The following is a 16,308-nucleotide window of genomic DNA, read 5'->3' on the forward strand; positions in this document are numbered from 1 at the left end:
GCTCCGCTGGATCTGCGCCGCCCCGGACAGAGCAGTGCTCGGGTGAGGACGGCAGCACCACGGCCGTGTGCCCCGTGCCAGCTCACAGAAGGGCACGAGCGGCCACAAACTCTGCCCTGCACTCTGCCCTGTGTCCCGGGCACCCAGCCCAGGCCCGGTCACACCTGTGCCCGTTCACCCGGCACAGCCCAAATCACACCCACCTTGGGCCCTGGCAGCCACACAGGGTCTCTGGGGTCCCCAGGCATCGCCCACGGGGAGCTGCTGCCTTTGGCCAGCCCTGTCCCACCCTCCCTGCCAAGGCTCGTGTCACTCTCCTGAGGGCACTTAGCTGTCTCTAACATTGTCATGGAACGGTTCGGGGGGGAATGGAGCTTAAAGCACACCCCATTCCACCCCCTGCCATGCACGGGGGCACCTCCCACTGTCCCAGTGCCACCCCCAGCCCCTGTGGGTACAGACATGCCCAGTTCACGCACACAGCACTCACTTTGTCGCTCTCCGAGGGCCACACTGTCATGGAGAAGAAACGCAGAGCCACGACAGGCAGCAAGCAGATGGCAACGGACAAGATGATGGTCAGCCAGAGGTATGGCTGTCGCAAAGCATTCGGAGCAGTTCCTGGGAATGAAAGCAGCACACATGAGTTTATGACAGAGCCGCCCGGGACAGGACCAAGAGCCACAAACCACCAGCACTGACCTGTGAACTGAAAGGCAGAAGGGAAGAGAACGTGGATTCCAGCACTGTGCAAGTCAAATGTGATCCCAAAGTAAACTGCAATACTCCCAAATACTGAAAAAGCATTGACAAAAGTCCAGTAGGATGTATCCAGGCCAATCTGAAAGCAAACAAAAGTGCAGGCGAGTTTATTATGACAACTGCTTTTTGCACATTGCTACACTTTTAGTAGAAAAGTTTACAAACATGACCAGAAAGTGTTGCCACTTGCCTGGAAATTGACGACAAATATCAGAGAGGAGGCTGCTGTGACAGCAAAGGACTGATAATCCGCAGGGGCTTCTCCGTCTTGTCCCGTAGATGTAAGGTAAGCTCCGTACGGGATGAAGAAGATGATCAGGGAAGTTATAGCTCCATGGAGCAAACTTAAAAAGAACTTCTTGTAGTTGAAAAGCAAATCTCTCTGGCCCAAAACATACAGCCTGGGGAACCGAAGGCTCAGTTTGTCACTCACGTCCTTAATGGAGGGGGAAAGAAACAGAAAGTTGTTGCAATCTGTTGCTCTCAGAGCTTGGAAGAGCGAGCAGCTCAGTTATACAGTGTCCCAAAGGGAATGGCAGATTCTTTTCCCTTTCCAATAGCAGGACTCTGCACCAGGAAGACATTTTAAAAACCCAAAAAACAAGCAAGCCCTCCCAAATGCCTTGTCCATGCACTAAGGCAACCCGTGTCTGTTCAACTAAACACCTGATGGCAGGTGCCTTTGGATGCATCTGTCGGGACAGTGTGGAATACCTGGTCGAGCAAGCCGACAAGCAGGACCGGGAGACTGGAATAGAGCACGTTGTACACCGTGATGAACCAGTCCTCGTAGGCTGTCTGAGAGAGGGGCAGTGGCAGCAGTCAGCGATGTCTTCCTTTACCCCTTCCCCTCCAGCCCCTGAGAAAACTCACGTGCTCCACTACAGCTGTAAGTGACCTGTCTCGGTGTCACCCCAAAGGCAGCATCACCTTAGCTCAAGGCTCTGCTGCAGCTCTTTAGCTGCCTCACTCCTTAAAAACCTTCCTCCCTGCACAGCCATGGTCCTGACTTCAGTGTCAGCTGATAACTAACTCACTCAGTACTCGCCAGCTATCCTCTTGCAGAAATCCCTGGTGACAACTTCAGGCTCCCACCAGGTCGCAGGCTAAGCTTTTGCTGCCCTGCCCTGACAAAAGGATCTGCCTGTTAGCATCCCACGCGAGCTAACAGCACACTGTCTTACCTGGGCGGAAAAGCCATTGAAGAACGAGTACCAGATGTGGACCAGCGTGAAAGCAAAGTTTTTGTAGAAGAAGTATCTCAGAAACTTGCACATCCTGATGTAGGACCATCGCCCGTGGACCAGCAGCAGCCTCTGGAGGTAGCGGAACTGCCCGAAGGAGTAGTCGCTCGACATGACGGCCTGCATCCCTTCCTGGCCACTGATCCCCACCCCGATGTGGGCAGCTGCGTGGGGCAGACAAACAACACACACCAGGCTGAGCCAGGGGACAGGAACAACACGGCCAGGGACACGTCTCTGTCACCTGGATTCCCCTCGGTGCTGCTTCCATCTGAACAGACCCAGGAGATCTGACCAAGGGAGAACCAAGCAACGGGACAGAGCGAGCAAAGCCCTGAACAAACTGTCCAGGCAGTTTGCAAACACCCTTGGGACATAAACCCTATCCCAGGGGTTTCCTTCTCAGCGGGATCACTTGGGAAGTGGTTCAAAGAGCAGCAGCTGCAATCCAGGAGGGCTAAGGCCTCCAGGCAAGGGGCAGCCAAGCTATTGCTTCAGTCTTTATGTTCCACTATCACAGTGTGAGAACAGAGCCTGCTCAGGGAATGTCTACAGAAAAAAAATAAAACAGATCAGGAAAAACCACTAACCATTTCCTAAAGGGCTTCCTCAGAGAGGGAAACAGGCACAGAAGCTAAAGCCCCATGGCAGTGGAACAGATGGAAGAGTCTTCAGAACAGAGAAGGACAGTGAGGAGAGCGCAAGGCAGGCCAGAGGAGCTCTGTCCTAGCAAGGGAACTGCGCAGCTGCCTTACTTTTGATCATGTTCACATCGTTGGCCCCGTCCCCGATGGCCAGGGTGACAGCTTTCTTGTACTTCTTCACCAGCTCCACCACCATGGCCTTCTGCTTGGGCGTCACGCGGCAGCAGATCACAGCCCTGCACTCGCAGGCCAGGTCCACAAAGTTCTTCTGCTGCTGCTCCTTGTAGGCCTCAGCCCTCCTCATCTTCTCAGACTCCCTTTTCTTCTCTTCTGCTGTTCTAGGGAATTTCAGCTTCAGTTTCTTTTTCTTCTTTTTCTTCTCCAGCAGGATTTCGTTCTGTGCAACAAAAACGTGTTCTGTTCCCTTGCCACCATTTCCCATCCCGCTCCAGGTACTGTCTAACACCACACCTGGGGTCAGTGTGCTCCCAGCACCAGTTCTGACATTTCAATGAATGGACAGAGGAACAGAGTCCTTGGTGAGGGACACTGTGGCCTGGTGGTGCCCCCAAAACCCAAACACCCAGCACAGCTTCTGTACATACCAGCCAGGAGCCGGTGATGATCAGAGCCCGATTTTTGCTGCCCTGGAAGAAGGGCTCGTTCATCCCGAGAGAGGAATGTGTACTGGATCCAGCTCCGTTCCTCTGCTTTTCCAGTCTATTTTGGAGGAGAGCACTGGAAAGAGAGGAGGAGATTATTACAGGAGAATCAAGGATAAACTTGAAGCTAGGTCAGTCCCAGACTGAAAATCCTGGAACAGAAATCCTCTGTGTTTTCCCTTGCCTGGTGTCCTCTCCATAGCAGATGACCGTTTCCTCTGTCAGGAGTTCACAGGAAAATCCAATATTTTCAGCAGTTTCTACAAAAAATAATGAAGAGAGGGAAGTATTTACTGAAAGTTGTCATGAGTATCTGTTGGGAGCAGCCAGGAGCACCTGAAGTGCCCTTAGTAATTTTTGGTTTGTTTCAGTATGAGAATTCCCTTTCAATACCACAGTGTGGATGAACAGGGAAAAATCCTCCTATTTTTAGCTCTCTGGTGGTAAGCAAACCCACCTTTTTTGTCACCTGTAAGCACCCAGATTTTGATGTCTGCTTTGGAGAGTCTGGAGATCGTTTCTGGAACTCCATCCTGTAGTTTATCCTCAATAGCTGTCGCACCAAGCAGCTGGAAGGGATTTGAAATGCAGGTGTTTAGTGGGATAAAAAGGTGTGTTTCATTTAGTAGAAGAATAGAAGTACACTAAAAATGCACATCATCTTACAATCAAGTTATTTTCTATCTCCTCATACACTTTGTCCAGAGCTTCATCTCGGTTACTTGTAGCTAAACTCGCCTCCATAAACTTTTTATTCCACGCTTCAAATTCATCCTGACTTATGTCTCTGTAGCACAGGCAGAGTGTCCTGAGAGTCTCACTTGCAAAGACCTGAAAAGTCACAAAACCCACACATTATCCACAAAAGAAAACTCTCCACTTGCAATCCAATAACACGAGAGTTAAGACCAAGAGCATTTGGTAAGCTGGATGAAACAAGTGCCACTTGCAGAACCAGCTGCAGGTCTGCATTGTGTTAATAGCTTAGGAAAAGGAAACCGTAACATTATTAACAGAAATTAACAATTTTTCATTTAAGAAGGGCAAATAAGATGCAAACATACATCGAGGGCTTCTTCTGTGGCTTGTCTCTTTGGGTTCCTGGGGTGCAGCCGCTGGTAAATGACCGTATCAGCCCCTTTGCAGTACAGCCTGATGATCCCGCTGGGCTCTCTCACTGTGCAGGGCAGGGGAGGTGGCACAGAGGTTAGAGCACACTCACACAGAGCAATGGTTTCAGACAGGACTTTTCAGCTCTGCTAAGCACCAGCACTAGGAGATCACGTTTGCTCCTCACAGGCTGTCCCACAGCTGTCAGTCCTCGTCCCCAGCTTCCCCGCACGCACCTTTTCGGCCCTGTGCTCTGGAGGCTCAGCCAGCTTACCGATGACAGACATGCGCTTCCTGTCGCTGTTGAAGTCCAGGATCGCCAGGACGTCGTAGGTCCTTTGCACCCCCATCTCACTGATGGTGATGGTGTTCTGTGTCCGCGACAGGAACACGTAGCCGAAGTTCCTGGCGGCCGTCACCAGGGCCCCCTCGTCCGGGGACGCTGCCTGGTAATTGAGCTGACCTGCAGCATGGGAGCAGAGAAAGCCAGGATACACCTGAGGATACACCTGAGGATACCCCTGAGGATACCCCTGAGGATACCCCTGGACACTGCTGCAGCACCCGACAGCAGGGCACACACACCACAGGGACTAGGGACCCCCTTTTGTTGGGTTATCCGAACGGGAGCAGTCGCTCAACCCACTTCCCTCCAGGTAGCAAAGCAAAAACTCCTTTGCCTCAGTATCTTGATTTCCCAACATAGTCATTTAAGCATTTTCAAAAGAAGCTCCAAAGGACAAATTCTTGGCCACAGATGCCAATACAGCGAGTGGAAACAACCCCAAAACATTAGGAAGGGCAAGGGAAGGACGGGACACTGCAAGGAAAGGACGGGACACTCTGGTTTCACAGAGATCTACAAAGATGGGAGTACAGCAACGTTACTTTTCAGTGTTTTAATTGATTCTTCCAACCTTATGTTTCACATCCATGAATTCAATAGCTGATCACCTCTACACTGAGTTTTGTTTCATTTAAAAGAGCTCCCAACACTCCTCCTCACCTATGGGATCAGCATTAGCTTTGGACCTCCCGTATGGATTTGAGTTATTGTTTCCCCCTGTACAAGATAAAAAACCCACAAAACCCCACACTCACCATCAGAAGTGTCAGCCATGACTGTGTGGCAAATGGCAAGCAGAAAAAAGAACTTCTCAATTTCCATCTCCTTTCCAGACTTTATTTGCTGTATCAGATAATGATCATAGAATAAGAACTTTCCGTCTGCGTACATGTTCCAGCTGAAATCCACCTGCTGCTCAGAAAACGGGGAGAGAGAGCCTGAGTTACCTGGAGCACCGTTGGTTTGTGCCCACCTACACCTCCCCCAGACCGTGGGTGGGCTCAGCCTACCTCCGGGTGGCTCTGGAGCTGCCCCACTCCATCCCGGCTGTCTCCTGCAAGGCAAGGACCAGCACTCAGAAGGACAGGGCAGAACCACATGCTTCCAGCCTTCACAAAGTCAGAATGCCTGGAGTGTGCACTGCACCAGGAACGGAGGTAACCGGCAGCAAAAGGACAAACTGCTCCTCTCACTGAATGGCCTTGTTTGTTTACAGATTTTGTCCCCAAAACATTTCTAGTGAAAGTAAATCAGTCTGTAAATTACCTACTTCCGACTGCTGCTGGGAAGTTCACAATCACTCTGTCACTCCCTCTTTGTGAATGGGAAACCAGTGGGCAAACCCCAACAGCTCAACCCTACTGGAGCTTTGCTCAGTGCCAGGGCTGAACTGTGGAAGTTCAGTCAGAACTAAGGTGAGTTCTATGCTCCTCACTTCCCACAGGCATTAAAATCCCTCCTCCTCCACACAGGCTGTGCACAGACTCACCGTATCTTTGGCCATTTATGCAGCACTTCTTGAAGGTCATGATGTTCTCTGTCAGTGTCCCTGTCTTGTCAGAGAAGATGTACTGGATCTGCCCCAGCTGCTCGTTCAGCGTGGTGGTCCTGGCCTTGGCAGCCGTGTCCTTCTCGGAGTAGTACATCTGCAGGTCCCAGTTGATGAAGTAGCTCTGCCCAAAGCGAATCACTTCCACGCTAAATGAAAGGCAAGGAATGCTCTCACTCCCAGCTGCACTCACCTTTCCAAACTATGACATCTTGCCAGGTATTCCCCTACCTCACGTAGAGGGAAATGGGAACCATGGTGTTGAGGATAATGATGTAGCCCCAGAAGTTGAGGAAGCCCCGATAGGGAGGGCTGAAGTCCTGCGCGTCGTACAGGTACCACGAGGAGTTGCCAATCTGCTGCTCCCAGTAGGTGTGTCCGATGGCCAGCCCAGCTGACAGCAGGATGAGCACCACGATGATCTGCAGGGCACAGAGGGGTCTGTGACACTCCAGAAACATTCGCTCCACTTAAATCCCAAGTCCTCACATTCAAAACAGGACGTGGCAGGTATTGTGAGAACAAAGCGAGCAAACCTTTCCCACAAAGGCACCTTTTTGGGTTTCCTCCTACTTCACTCCAACTCAGCAGGACAAAACAACTGCAGGCATACTTAGTGCACCCACACAAAAAACCTGCCTAACTTCACTTCCACTATTCACTTGAAAACAAACTCAGCCATCTGAATTTTGAAGGAAAAGGCTTACAGTATAAACCATGTAGTTCATAAGGGAGTCAATTTTTGTCCTTTTAAATCTTGTCTTTCCACTATTCTTCATTATTTTTGTGTCAGCACCTGAAAATAGAGAAAAACATTTTCAAGGGAACGATATACAAAGGAACAGGTGCCTGTGTTACTGGGACAGAAAGCACAGCTGCTTTCTCGAGGATGAAGATGCCTTTGCACTGTATGGGTGTGTTTTTAGTGGGCAAACATTACACACCTGCAAACACAACCATTCCGTGGCAGAAGTCTGTGTTCCTGATCTTACATCCACGCAATAAAACCTTATCAGCATCCAGGGGATACCTTGAGTTCTTCCAGAATAATGTTCCTGTAAACTTATCCAGTCGGTTATTGGGTTCTTCACATTCAATCAGACCTACAAAAACCGGAGGAGAACGTGTTTAACACACGAGTCAATCAGAACACACTGATCTGTACCACCACAGGAGGAGCTTTGCTTTGCTTTTACTGACTTGTAAACCATCAACATATTGGTAGTGTAAAGGAGAGAGCTGTACCAACCATCAAAATCTGCCAGTGCACGTTCTTCCTGGAGGTGTCTGTGTGTCACCTCAAGGGCCATTTTGAATTTTAAGTTGGTCTCACTAAGAAAAAAGGATTAAAAGTTGATTTTATTAAAATCATGGATGTGGGAAAGAATTTGAACAACATTAAATGAACGGAATCAATATGCCACAGGTACCACTGCTTCTCTGGGCAACCTATGCAAAGGGCCAGGAATCAATCCATGTCCTCCCCCTTTCTCCCTCTGCCACATTCTCCAACACTTCTGACATCTGTGAACCCTCACCGATTTGTAATGACCCCTGAGTGGTGGGAACCAAAGCTGGACACAGTGGCCCAGGTGTGGCTGAACAGGTGGAGTCTGACACACACTCCTTGCTCTTACCAGCCAGCCAGAATTAACACCAAGGCACCCTTGAGCAGAGCCTTACCCATCCAGTTCAGCTGTCTCTACGTAGCACAGACTGTTTGGTTCTGAGCTGGACAGCAGCAAAATATCAGCCTAGAGAACCAACAAATAAACATCAAACAAAACCAGTTCAAGAGTCACGGGGAGCTCTCTAGGAACATGAAACAAATGTATCTGAAGCACTTACAGGAACGAAAGCATTTTTCTTCAGACGAATGATATCACCAACTTTAATATCTTTCCATTTTGTGTTTTTGAACCTAATATCAAGACAGTTTAATAATTATTACTCTTTAATCTAGAACACTGTGCACTCTATAGATCTTGCAATACTGAACTGCCCTTAGGAGGAGAACATGACCTCTTGGGATGATGTGGGGTTGCTTTTTGGACACTGCAATTTAGTTGACTTAGGACTCAACCTACCTCTTCTCTTCCCACTTCACCTAGATGTGAATTCCTGCCCTTCTCTCCAAAGGAGATGCTCTTGGCACAGATTCAGTGCCAGAGAATTAAAGCTAAATTACTCCTTCGGGCAGTTCTCTTCCAGTTTCAATTATGTTTCCACACAAATGCTAGAGAACAGAGTGCTGAACCTTTCCTATCACCTACAGCTTCAGACCTGTGAGGCAACAATCATGACTTACAGGGCTCAGAAGGGAACATACAAACCTTCCATCCTTGATGACATCACATGTCCTGTTATTGACCTCGTTGTCCATCCTGTGACGAGCCTGAAACCAGAACAGCGAATGTGCTCCCTGCTGTGTGTCTCAACAGGAGAAATGAGCTGCACTGGGGATTTTTGCTTTTTATATGGACAAAACATGGTTCTTACAATGTCATCCGCCAGGTCTTTGATTGCAGTTATTCCCAGCACAAAGAGCAGAGGCACCAGTGTTGTGTACCACGACAGGGTAGTTATCTGGGGAATTGACTGCAAAACACCAGTAAAGTCAGCTCAGTACAGGATCATCAATCAAGCTCCTTTCAGAGGCATTTGACCCGGATCTGACTACAACATGAGAAAGACCAGCACATCAGAGAGAATTTTAAGTCAGGCTGTGGAAATTTACAAAACTCTCCAGGAAGAGTTTGGCTGTGCTGCCCTAGCTCAGCAGCAGCTCCCCAAATTCAGCTGCTAGAGTTTGTCCTGGATGTCTGTTACGCTGGGATTGATCTCTGTGGCAGCTCAGATAGTGCCTGCAAATCCCTGACAGGACAGCACTGAGTTGTGTCATAAATATTACACAGAATTCCCATAACAGTTAATATTCTCTCTTTCTTACCTGCAGAATGAGAAGAACCAGGAAATAGAAATTGGCTGCTCTCTTGAACTGTTCAAACAGATTCAGTGGTAAGAAAGTGATGGGGTTGTACTTGTATGTCTTAATCGCATTTCCCTGTGGGAGAGACCCAAATGTCAGTCACAGGGCAGAGTCTTCTTCCATCACAAATGTACAGTGCACATCTTTAGGTAAAGGAACTGCGTGACAGTTTGGACTGAGGGCACCTTAAGCATATCTCTCTAGCTTCATTTTCCATTCGCAAACCCCAGTCATCCTTCTCCCCCTCCTGGAAAACCTAACCGAGTGTGAATAGTGGCTCTTACACCACTCACCAGCGGCACCAGAGATGTCAGGAGATTGAGGAAGCATTCGCCTGACAATTAGCACCTCGTTGAGATAAGACAACTTACAGCGTATTTGCTCTTTTTGAAGCACAGAAAGATGGTCCTCTTAAAGCTGGGCTGGTCGTAGAAGCGTTGATCGTTGGCTTTCACTTGCCAGCCGCAGTCTGGAAGAGACAAGGCAAAATGGGTCAAACCTTGTTACAAACATCAGGGAACGAATCAGTGGCTTTCAGGCTTTCTCTCAAATCTGTGTTTTGAAGGCACCTTCGATTGAAGCAAGGCAAAGAAAAGCTTTTCAAGATGTTTCCAGGCTGTTTGTCCTTATTAACAATTCAGGTATCATCGGAGGCAGGAAGAAGTGTTGCTTAACAATTTGAAAGTTCTGTGGGAAACTGAAACCTGCAGAGTGACACTGATCCATGCTAAGTCCCCCTCTCTCCCCTCTTTTGGTTCGCCTCAGTGACACCTGTGAAGCACTAAGCACTCCAAACCAGGTTCTGCCTTTCTAGAGATGAAAAGATCAGGTCTCTTTGTGAAAGCAATGGTTTGATAGAACCACACTGTGCCACAGGCTGCATTTACAGCCAAAAACGGGACAAACCTGAAGTGCCCATTTTATTTCTTTAGTTTTGTTCGATTGCATGAAAACTCGGGAACAGAAATGGCATTTGCCAAGTAACTTCGCATGGAAACTCGGGAATAGAAATGGCATTTGCCAAGTAACTTTCCAAGCCCCCTTGGACAGGACAGCCCTTTCCCTCCCAGACCCCTCAGGTCCCTTTCCTGCGGGAACAGAAATTTGCCAAGTAACTTCGCATGGAAACTCGGGAATAGAAATGGCATTTGCCAAGTAACTTTCCAAGCCCCCTTGGACAGGACAGCCCTTTCCCTCCCAGACCCCTCAGGTCCCTTTCCTGCCCAGCTCCGGTCTCCATCCGCAGGTTTCCCAGCCGGCGCCAGGGAGCTCTGCCTGCTCCTGCCCTGCAGGATGTCGCAATGCAGCCTCCCTGAGTCACCGGCCAAGCATCTCTCCCTCTCCTCCAGCCCACAGTGACTGTCCTTGACGATGCTCTTCCTGCTTTCATGGGACTCTCCTCACCCGGGGTGAAACTCCCTGAGGCAGAGGCGTGGGGACTGGCACTGCCGTGAGCACCTGTGCAGGTGCTCCTGGGTCTGACTGATAAGGCTGAATTTGGATAAAGACCCAAGCTCAAGCACAGAGCCTTTTTTTGTTCCACCCACCATACTACAAGTCCTGGACTGACATATCTGCATCTTCCCTGTGACTACACAACTTTGATTTCCAGCATGTTAGTTACAAGCCCCAAGGATAGGGAAATACTTATCCTGGAGGATCAGGTTTTGGGTTAAAAGATTATAAACATTGCCAAAGAGCACGAAAGAAAGCTGTTAAAGTTCGTCAGAATTATAGGACTGGAGCAAATTGTAAACAAGTCAACAAGAACATTTCTTCACCACATTCCACAGCCCCTGGGAACCTGGCAAATGAGGTCTGAAATAAAACCTCAGGAAGAAAGCTCCTCAAAATTAAACTGAGGTACTAATACCTAATATTTGGGAAGCTGCATCATCTTTAAAGGGCATCGTCATGTAAAAAACCCAAAACTAAACGTGTGGTAGGTGCTCATAAAATGAAAACAGGTAACAGGTGGTTATAAAATCCACAGCCCCTGGGAACCTGGCAAATGAGGTCTGAAATAAAACCTCAGGAAGAAAGCTCCTCAAAATTAAACTGAGGTACTAATACCTAATATTTGGGAAGCTGCATCATCTTTAAAGGGCATCGTCATGTAAAAAACCCAAAACTAAACGTGTGGTAGGTGCTCATAAAATGAAAACAGGTAACAGGTGGTTATAAAATGAGAGGAGATGTAAAAGGAAAACAGGTAACAGGTGGTTATAAAATGAGAGGTGATCCACCGTTCCCACAAACAGGAAGAAATCTGTTTAAATCAAACAGGCCTTGGTTAAATTAAAAGTGCTCACACTGCAGCACTGACAAAAAGAAGACTTAGGGGAGGTACAGATGTTCCTTGGGCAGAGCTTCAGAACAGTATGTCAGAAAGGTTCCTCCCACTGGTGTTCCTAGGCTGGCAGCAGCCACAGGCTGCACCTGACGGGTTCCTCTGGACTCCTCCTCCTCACCTTTTACCTTTCAGGAAACTCCTGAGGTACAAAACAAGCAGTCAGGTGGAAATCTGCTCTGTGCAAGCCCTAGAAAGCAGAATTCCAGGCAAACCACTGACTGAACAGAGCACAAGTTCAGGCTGTTGCCCGTTTCCACAGGATGGGGAACACAAGCATCTGAAGGTCTGTCTGAGCAGCTCCCAGAGCCCGTGCACATCCAGGGCCTGCCTTCATTAAGAGGAGGTCACGGCACAGCTCGTTAGCTTTACGCAACGACCAGTGGCACAGGGCTTTGGCTGCAGACCGGAATGAGGCTGAGTTTCACTCTGACATCTGTTACACTGAATTGCCTCTATTACTCCTCCAGAGTGAGATAAGCCACTCCGAATCCTCGGAAGTCAAAGGATCCCCGAGGCTCAGCCCCTGCCCTCAGCATCACGTGTCTGTTTACCTTTCCTCGCAGGCTCTCGGCTCTCCGCGCCGTCCCTGCGGCTCTGCCGTGGCCCCTGCCCGGCCCCAGGCTGACGACTGTCCAGCTCGTCCTCCGTCTCGTCGTCGCTGTACGGCACCACCTCATCGTTGGGCCGAGAATCCTCGTCCAGGGTGGTCTCCGAGTCCCGTTCCGAGATCATGCTGCTACACCCTGCCAGCATTGCGTGTAAGTCAGCGAACAAGTGCTGCAAACCACGTCTCTAATTTTACTGTCAGTGCTGCTCCCCAAACCCCACGTCTGAAAGCAGTGACCCCGGCACAGCGCAGGGCTCAGGCTCGGTTTTCCAGCACACACCTGTCAGAGGGCAGTTACTGTCCCAGCCAGTCCTTTGTTCCCACTCTGTCTGTGTAATTACACATGCTCACGCAAGAGCCCGAGGAACACCCTGTGCTCCTGACACAGCACACCTCCAGTGGGACACAGCACACCTCCAGTGGGACACAGCCACTGGGGAGCCCACAGCCCACACGTGTCTCCCAGTGGCCACTACATCACCCCCTCTGGAGCCACAGGAGCTGGACCCTGCTTGGCCACAGTGGGGCAAGAACGGGGCACCAAGCACCAGGACAGCCATCCAGGGCTCGGGTCACATTGCTGGTGCTCCTGCCCAGCCTCACCCAAACCAGCCTCACTTCCTCCCCTCCCCACGGGCTGAATGTCAGTGTTTGTCACTGCGAGGTCCAAACACCCAAGGACACCACGGAACACTTCTGGGATCAGCCCACATGTCTGAGCTGCACTGGAGGAGGGTCAGTCTCCAGCTGAGCTGTGGCCATGCCCATGTTCCCTTCAGCTCTGCCTCGACTCTGGACCTCTCTGGCCACGGCTGGGCCTGATCCTAACCCTGAATCAGCCTCCCAGCTTGCCCTGGACCTGCCTCACCCCCTGGCATTGCCTTTGCTAACAAACTCAGCAATCAGCAGGGCCAACACCAAACCCTGTAACATCCACCTCAGCTTCTGCTTTTGCACAGCTGAATGGTCTCCTCTCCTTAATATCTCCTATAAGAGAGAGATAAATATTCCATGAGCAGTTAATCTGCTGCTCCAGTGACAGGGCTGTTGGCAGGGAGCCCAAGGCATGCCACGCTCCAAGCCCCAGCACACAGACTGCCAGTTCATAAAATACCCAAACCTGCCAGTTTGGTTTAATAGGAGCTAACACAACTTCTCCCCAGACCCACCCAAGCCATCAGAGGCTGCTTTGTGATGGAATTGGCCAGGAATATGACAGCTGGTCACTAACACATATGTGGAACCTGAAACTCTTGTGAAAATATCGTTTGTTTTCCTAAATAGCCTTGGAGTTAGGGAATACACTTCAAGATGCTGGAGATGCAGGCTCCAGCTCAGGCCTCTGAAACCTCACTGAGGTATTTTGGTTTATTTCTCCTCTTTTTGCTGCTTTTGTTCTTTCTGCCCTGCTGGCACCTCATGTGGGCACTACTGGAGGAGAACAGCTGAAGATCCTCACAGGCACAGTCCCCAGAGCACTTAATGCCACACAAACAAAACAAGCTCACAGCCCTGGCACACAGAGATTCAGCCGTTAGCCTATTAATCTTTACTGATTAACTGCTTAATGATTAATGAACTAATTAATCATGCAAAGGGTTAGATGAGATGTCCAAAACACACTGCTTTTGTTCTCCATTACAAACGTGTGGCTAAAAGGAAATTCCTACAGTGCCAGCAGCAGCCTGCGATGCCAGCTGGGAACGGACTGGGAACGGACGCCGGCGCAGTGGTCTGCTGGGGTAAGGTTAAATTAACTGTACTCGCTTTCCCTCCTCAAAGAGCTAAACTGCCAGCTGGAAAAGCTCGTTAGCAGAGGTCTCGTTAAGTGTCACCCTGCAGGCAGCACACCGCTCTGTGCCGCGGGCACTCCATTAGCATTCTGCAGGAGGCAGTGGAGCCGTGCCCAGCCTGGCTGGGAGCCTGCCCAGAGGCTCCCCTGTCCACAGAGAGGAGCCCTGGCACCCGGGGCAGGGGAGTCCCACAGGGACAGGGTGACTCATTGCTTTAGGGTTATGTTTCTTGACACCTGGTCTAAAAAAAGCAAAGGGCTGGCTGGGCCGGCAGGGCCATGTCAGAAGTTCAGAGGAAGGTGGAGGGTGATGCCGATGTGAAAGGGGAGATGGGAGGAACTGACAGCACGGAGCAGTGGAGATACCAACTGGTCCTGAGGTGGCAGAGAAGAGAGGAGAGCACACACCCACCAGCACATGGCTGCAGGCTGCACACAGCAGAAACCAAAGGTGGACAAACATGGTAAGAAAGAGGTGGTCACTGTTCTGAGGACTGTGAAAACACTTCACAGAGGGCCTGAGATGGAACAGCACAGTTGTTAGACACTCTGTGATAAAATACTCAGGGGAGACTTAAAATAGAAGGTTCTTGGTCGCAAGGTCCCTGTTTTCTAGTTTCTGCCTTGAAGACAGGGAGCTTCACCCCATTTCAGCTGAGGCACAAAGCAAACCCAACAGTTGAGCCTGGAGGAAGCATTAGGTCACACTGCCCGAGTCGGTGGGAAGCAACACCCAGTTCCCAGCTCTGGCAGTCTCCCAGCTTGGACAGTCCAGCTGATCCCACAGCACTGCTGATGGATGCAGAGGTGAAGGAGATGAAAACCTGTGGGATCCCCTGTGGGATCAGCTGATGGATGCAGAGGTGAAGGAGATGAAAACAGCACTAAGCACACGTTTAACTATACCTGCCCTAGTTTATTTACTAAAAGGGCAAATTCCACAGTGCTTCAGTCACTGGGGTTTTGTGTCTGCTCCTGCATCAGGAGGCTTCTTGCCCTGATTCCCATGGGGAATGACTTAAACCTTGTAAAAAACCACTTACTGCATTTGTCTGAAGGCAGTAAACAGTGACCAAAACAAATCTTACTCTAAATTCTCCCCTGGAGAGTCACTGCACATGACACTGCAGTCACAGGGAGTGTAACTTTAATGCTGCACATCAGCGTGGCCCTAAAACTTAACATCCAGAACAAGGGACATGTGTGGCAAGAGAATTAAAATGCTACTAAAGGTGTTATTTGTATTTATTATGGATATAAATACCACAGAAGCAGAACAAGCCTAACCATTTCATACCTGTCAGCCGTCACGACCCGTGCAGTTACAACCTGCGTGTTCACATTGTTCCACACAACCTCACACCTTCATGCAGTGCCAAGCACAACAACTGCTCAAACCCTGCCATGGACTGCTCTTTGAGAACACAGCACCGTCAATATTTTAAGTAAGAGTCATAAAGAAAACTCCAACAGTGCAAAAATCAACTCAGCAAGATCCTTCTGAACTACTTAGGTCTCTGGAGTTGAAATTGGACAGAAAGCTACTCCAAGGTGTTTTGCTGATTTAAAAACTTATTATAAAAGTACAGAAATGAAAAGCCTGATCCTCAGACATATCAGATTCATTTCTTTACTTTGTGTTACTGGAGAAACCAACTTTGCAAAACAAAATCTGCTCACAGGAGGGCTGAGTGTGCTCCCACAACTGCACTGGAAAACCATGTCTGGCATCAGCCTGTGGGGTGGGGGTTCCCCAGGCCCTTCTGGCAGATCCACAACTACTGCAATTACATTTTCCCCTAAGAGACAGAAGTGATTGTTCTGCCACCTTCAGCTGCAGCACACTGCTCACCTTGCCAGGAAGGGAGCCCGAGCTGAGAAGGGAGCACGGAACAGACAGCCTGGTGGGTAACAGCAACCAAACCGACACTTCAGGGCTGCAACCTCTACACCCAAAAGAGAAATCAGACCACGGAGCATGTGGATGGCTCCACCAAAGCACACACCTGTACTGAAGGGCCTTAAGTCCATGCCCCAGCTTATGTCCCAGAGGTTTCAAGGTGATTGTTCACACATGGGCACACGTTTAAGGAACAGCTCCAGCAGTGCTTGAGAACTGAAGTCTGGAATTGCAGAGACAGCCTGCGATCCACTCTTGGGTCCTGATCCACCTTCCAGCCCAACAGTCACCCAGCTGGTACCATGGGTTCAGTTAATGCTTCCCCAGCTCTCTGTCAGCCTCACAAAGCC

General features: G+C 49.7%; 1 protein-coding gene across 1 annotated transcript; it reads right to left on the reverse strand.

Annotated features, from left to right (window-relative positions):
• Positions 1-490: 490 nt before the first annotated feature.
• ATP8B1 (ATPase, aminophospholipid transporter, class I, type 8B, member 1) lies at positions 491-12,391 on the reverse strand (the record flags this gene model as incomplete). The annotated part of the gene is made up of 26 exons (XM_009082722.1): positions 12,211-12,391; positions 9,678-9,775; positions 9,268-9,381; positions 8,817-8,915; positions 8,651-8,712; positions 8,166-8,238; positions 8,001-8,071; positions 7,567-7,649; positions 7,262-7,420; positions 7,025-7,113; positions 6,549-6,739; positions 6,258-6,466; positions 5,779-5,822; positions 5,524-5,680; positions 4,697-4,885; positions 4,377-4,489; positions 3,979-4,143; positions 3,770-3,881; positions 3,497-3,572; positions 3,256-3,388; positions 2,762-3,047; positions 1,947-2,170; positions 1,477-1,560; positions 953-1,198; positions 703-841; positions 491-621 (listed from the first exon to the last, which is right to left on the reverse strand). Coding segments are annotated over exons 1-26 (3,528 nt in total), but the record flags the coding sequence as incomplete, so codon positions are not given.
• Positions 12,392-16,308: the final 3,917 nt, after the last annotated feature.

The sequence above is a fragment of the Acanthisitta chloris genome, unplaced genomic scaffold, assembly GCF_000695815.1.
Source record: "Acanthisitta chloris isolate BGI_N310 unplaced genomic scaffold, ASM69581v1 scaffold36479, whole genome shotgun sequence".
NCBI lineage: Eukaryota > Metazoa > Chordata > Aves > Passeriformes > Acanthisittidae > Acanthisitta > Acanthisitta chloris.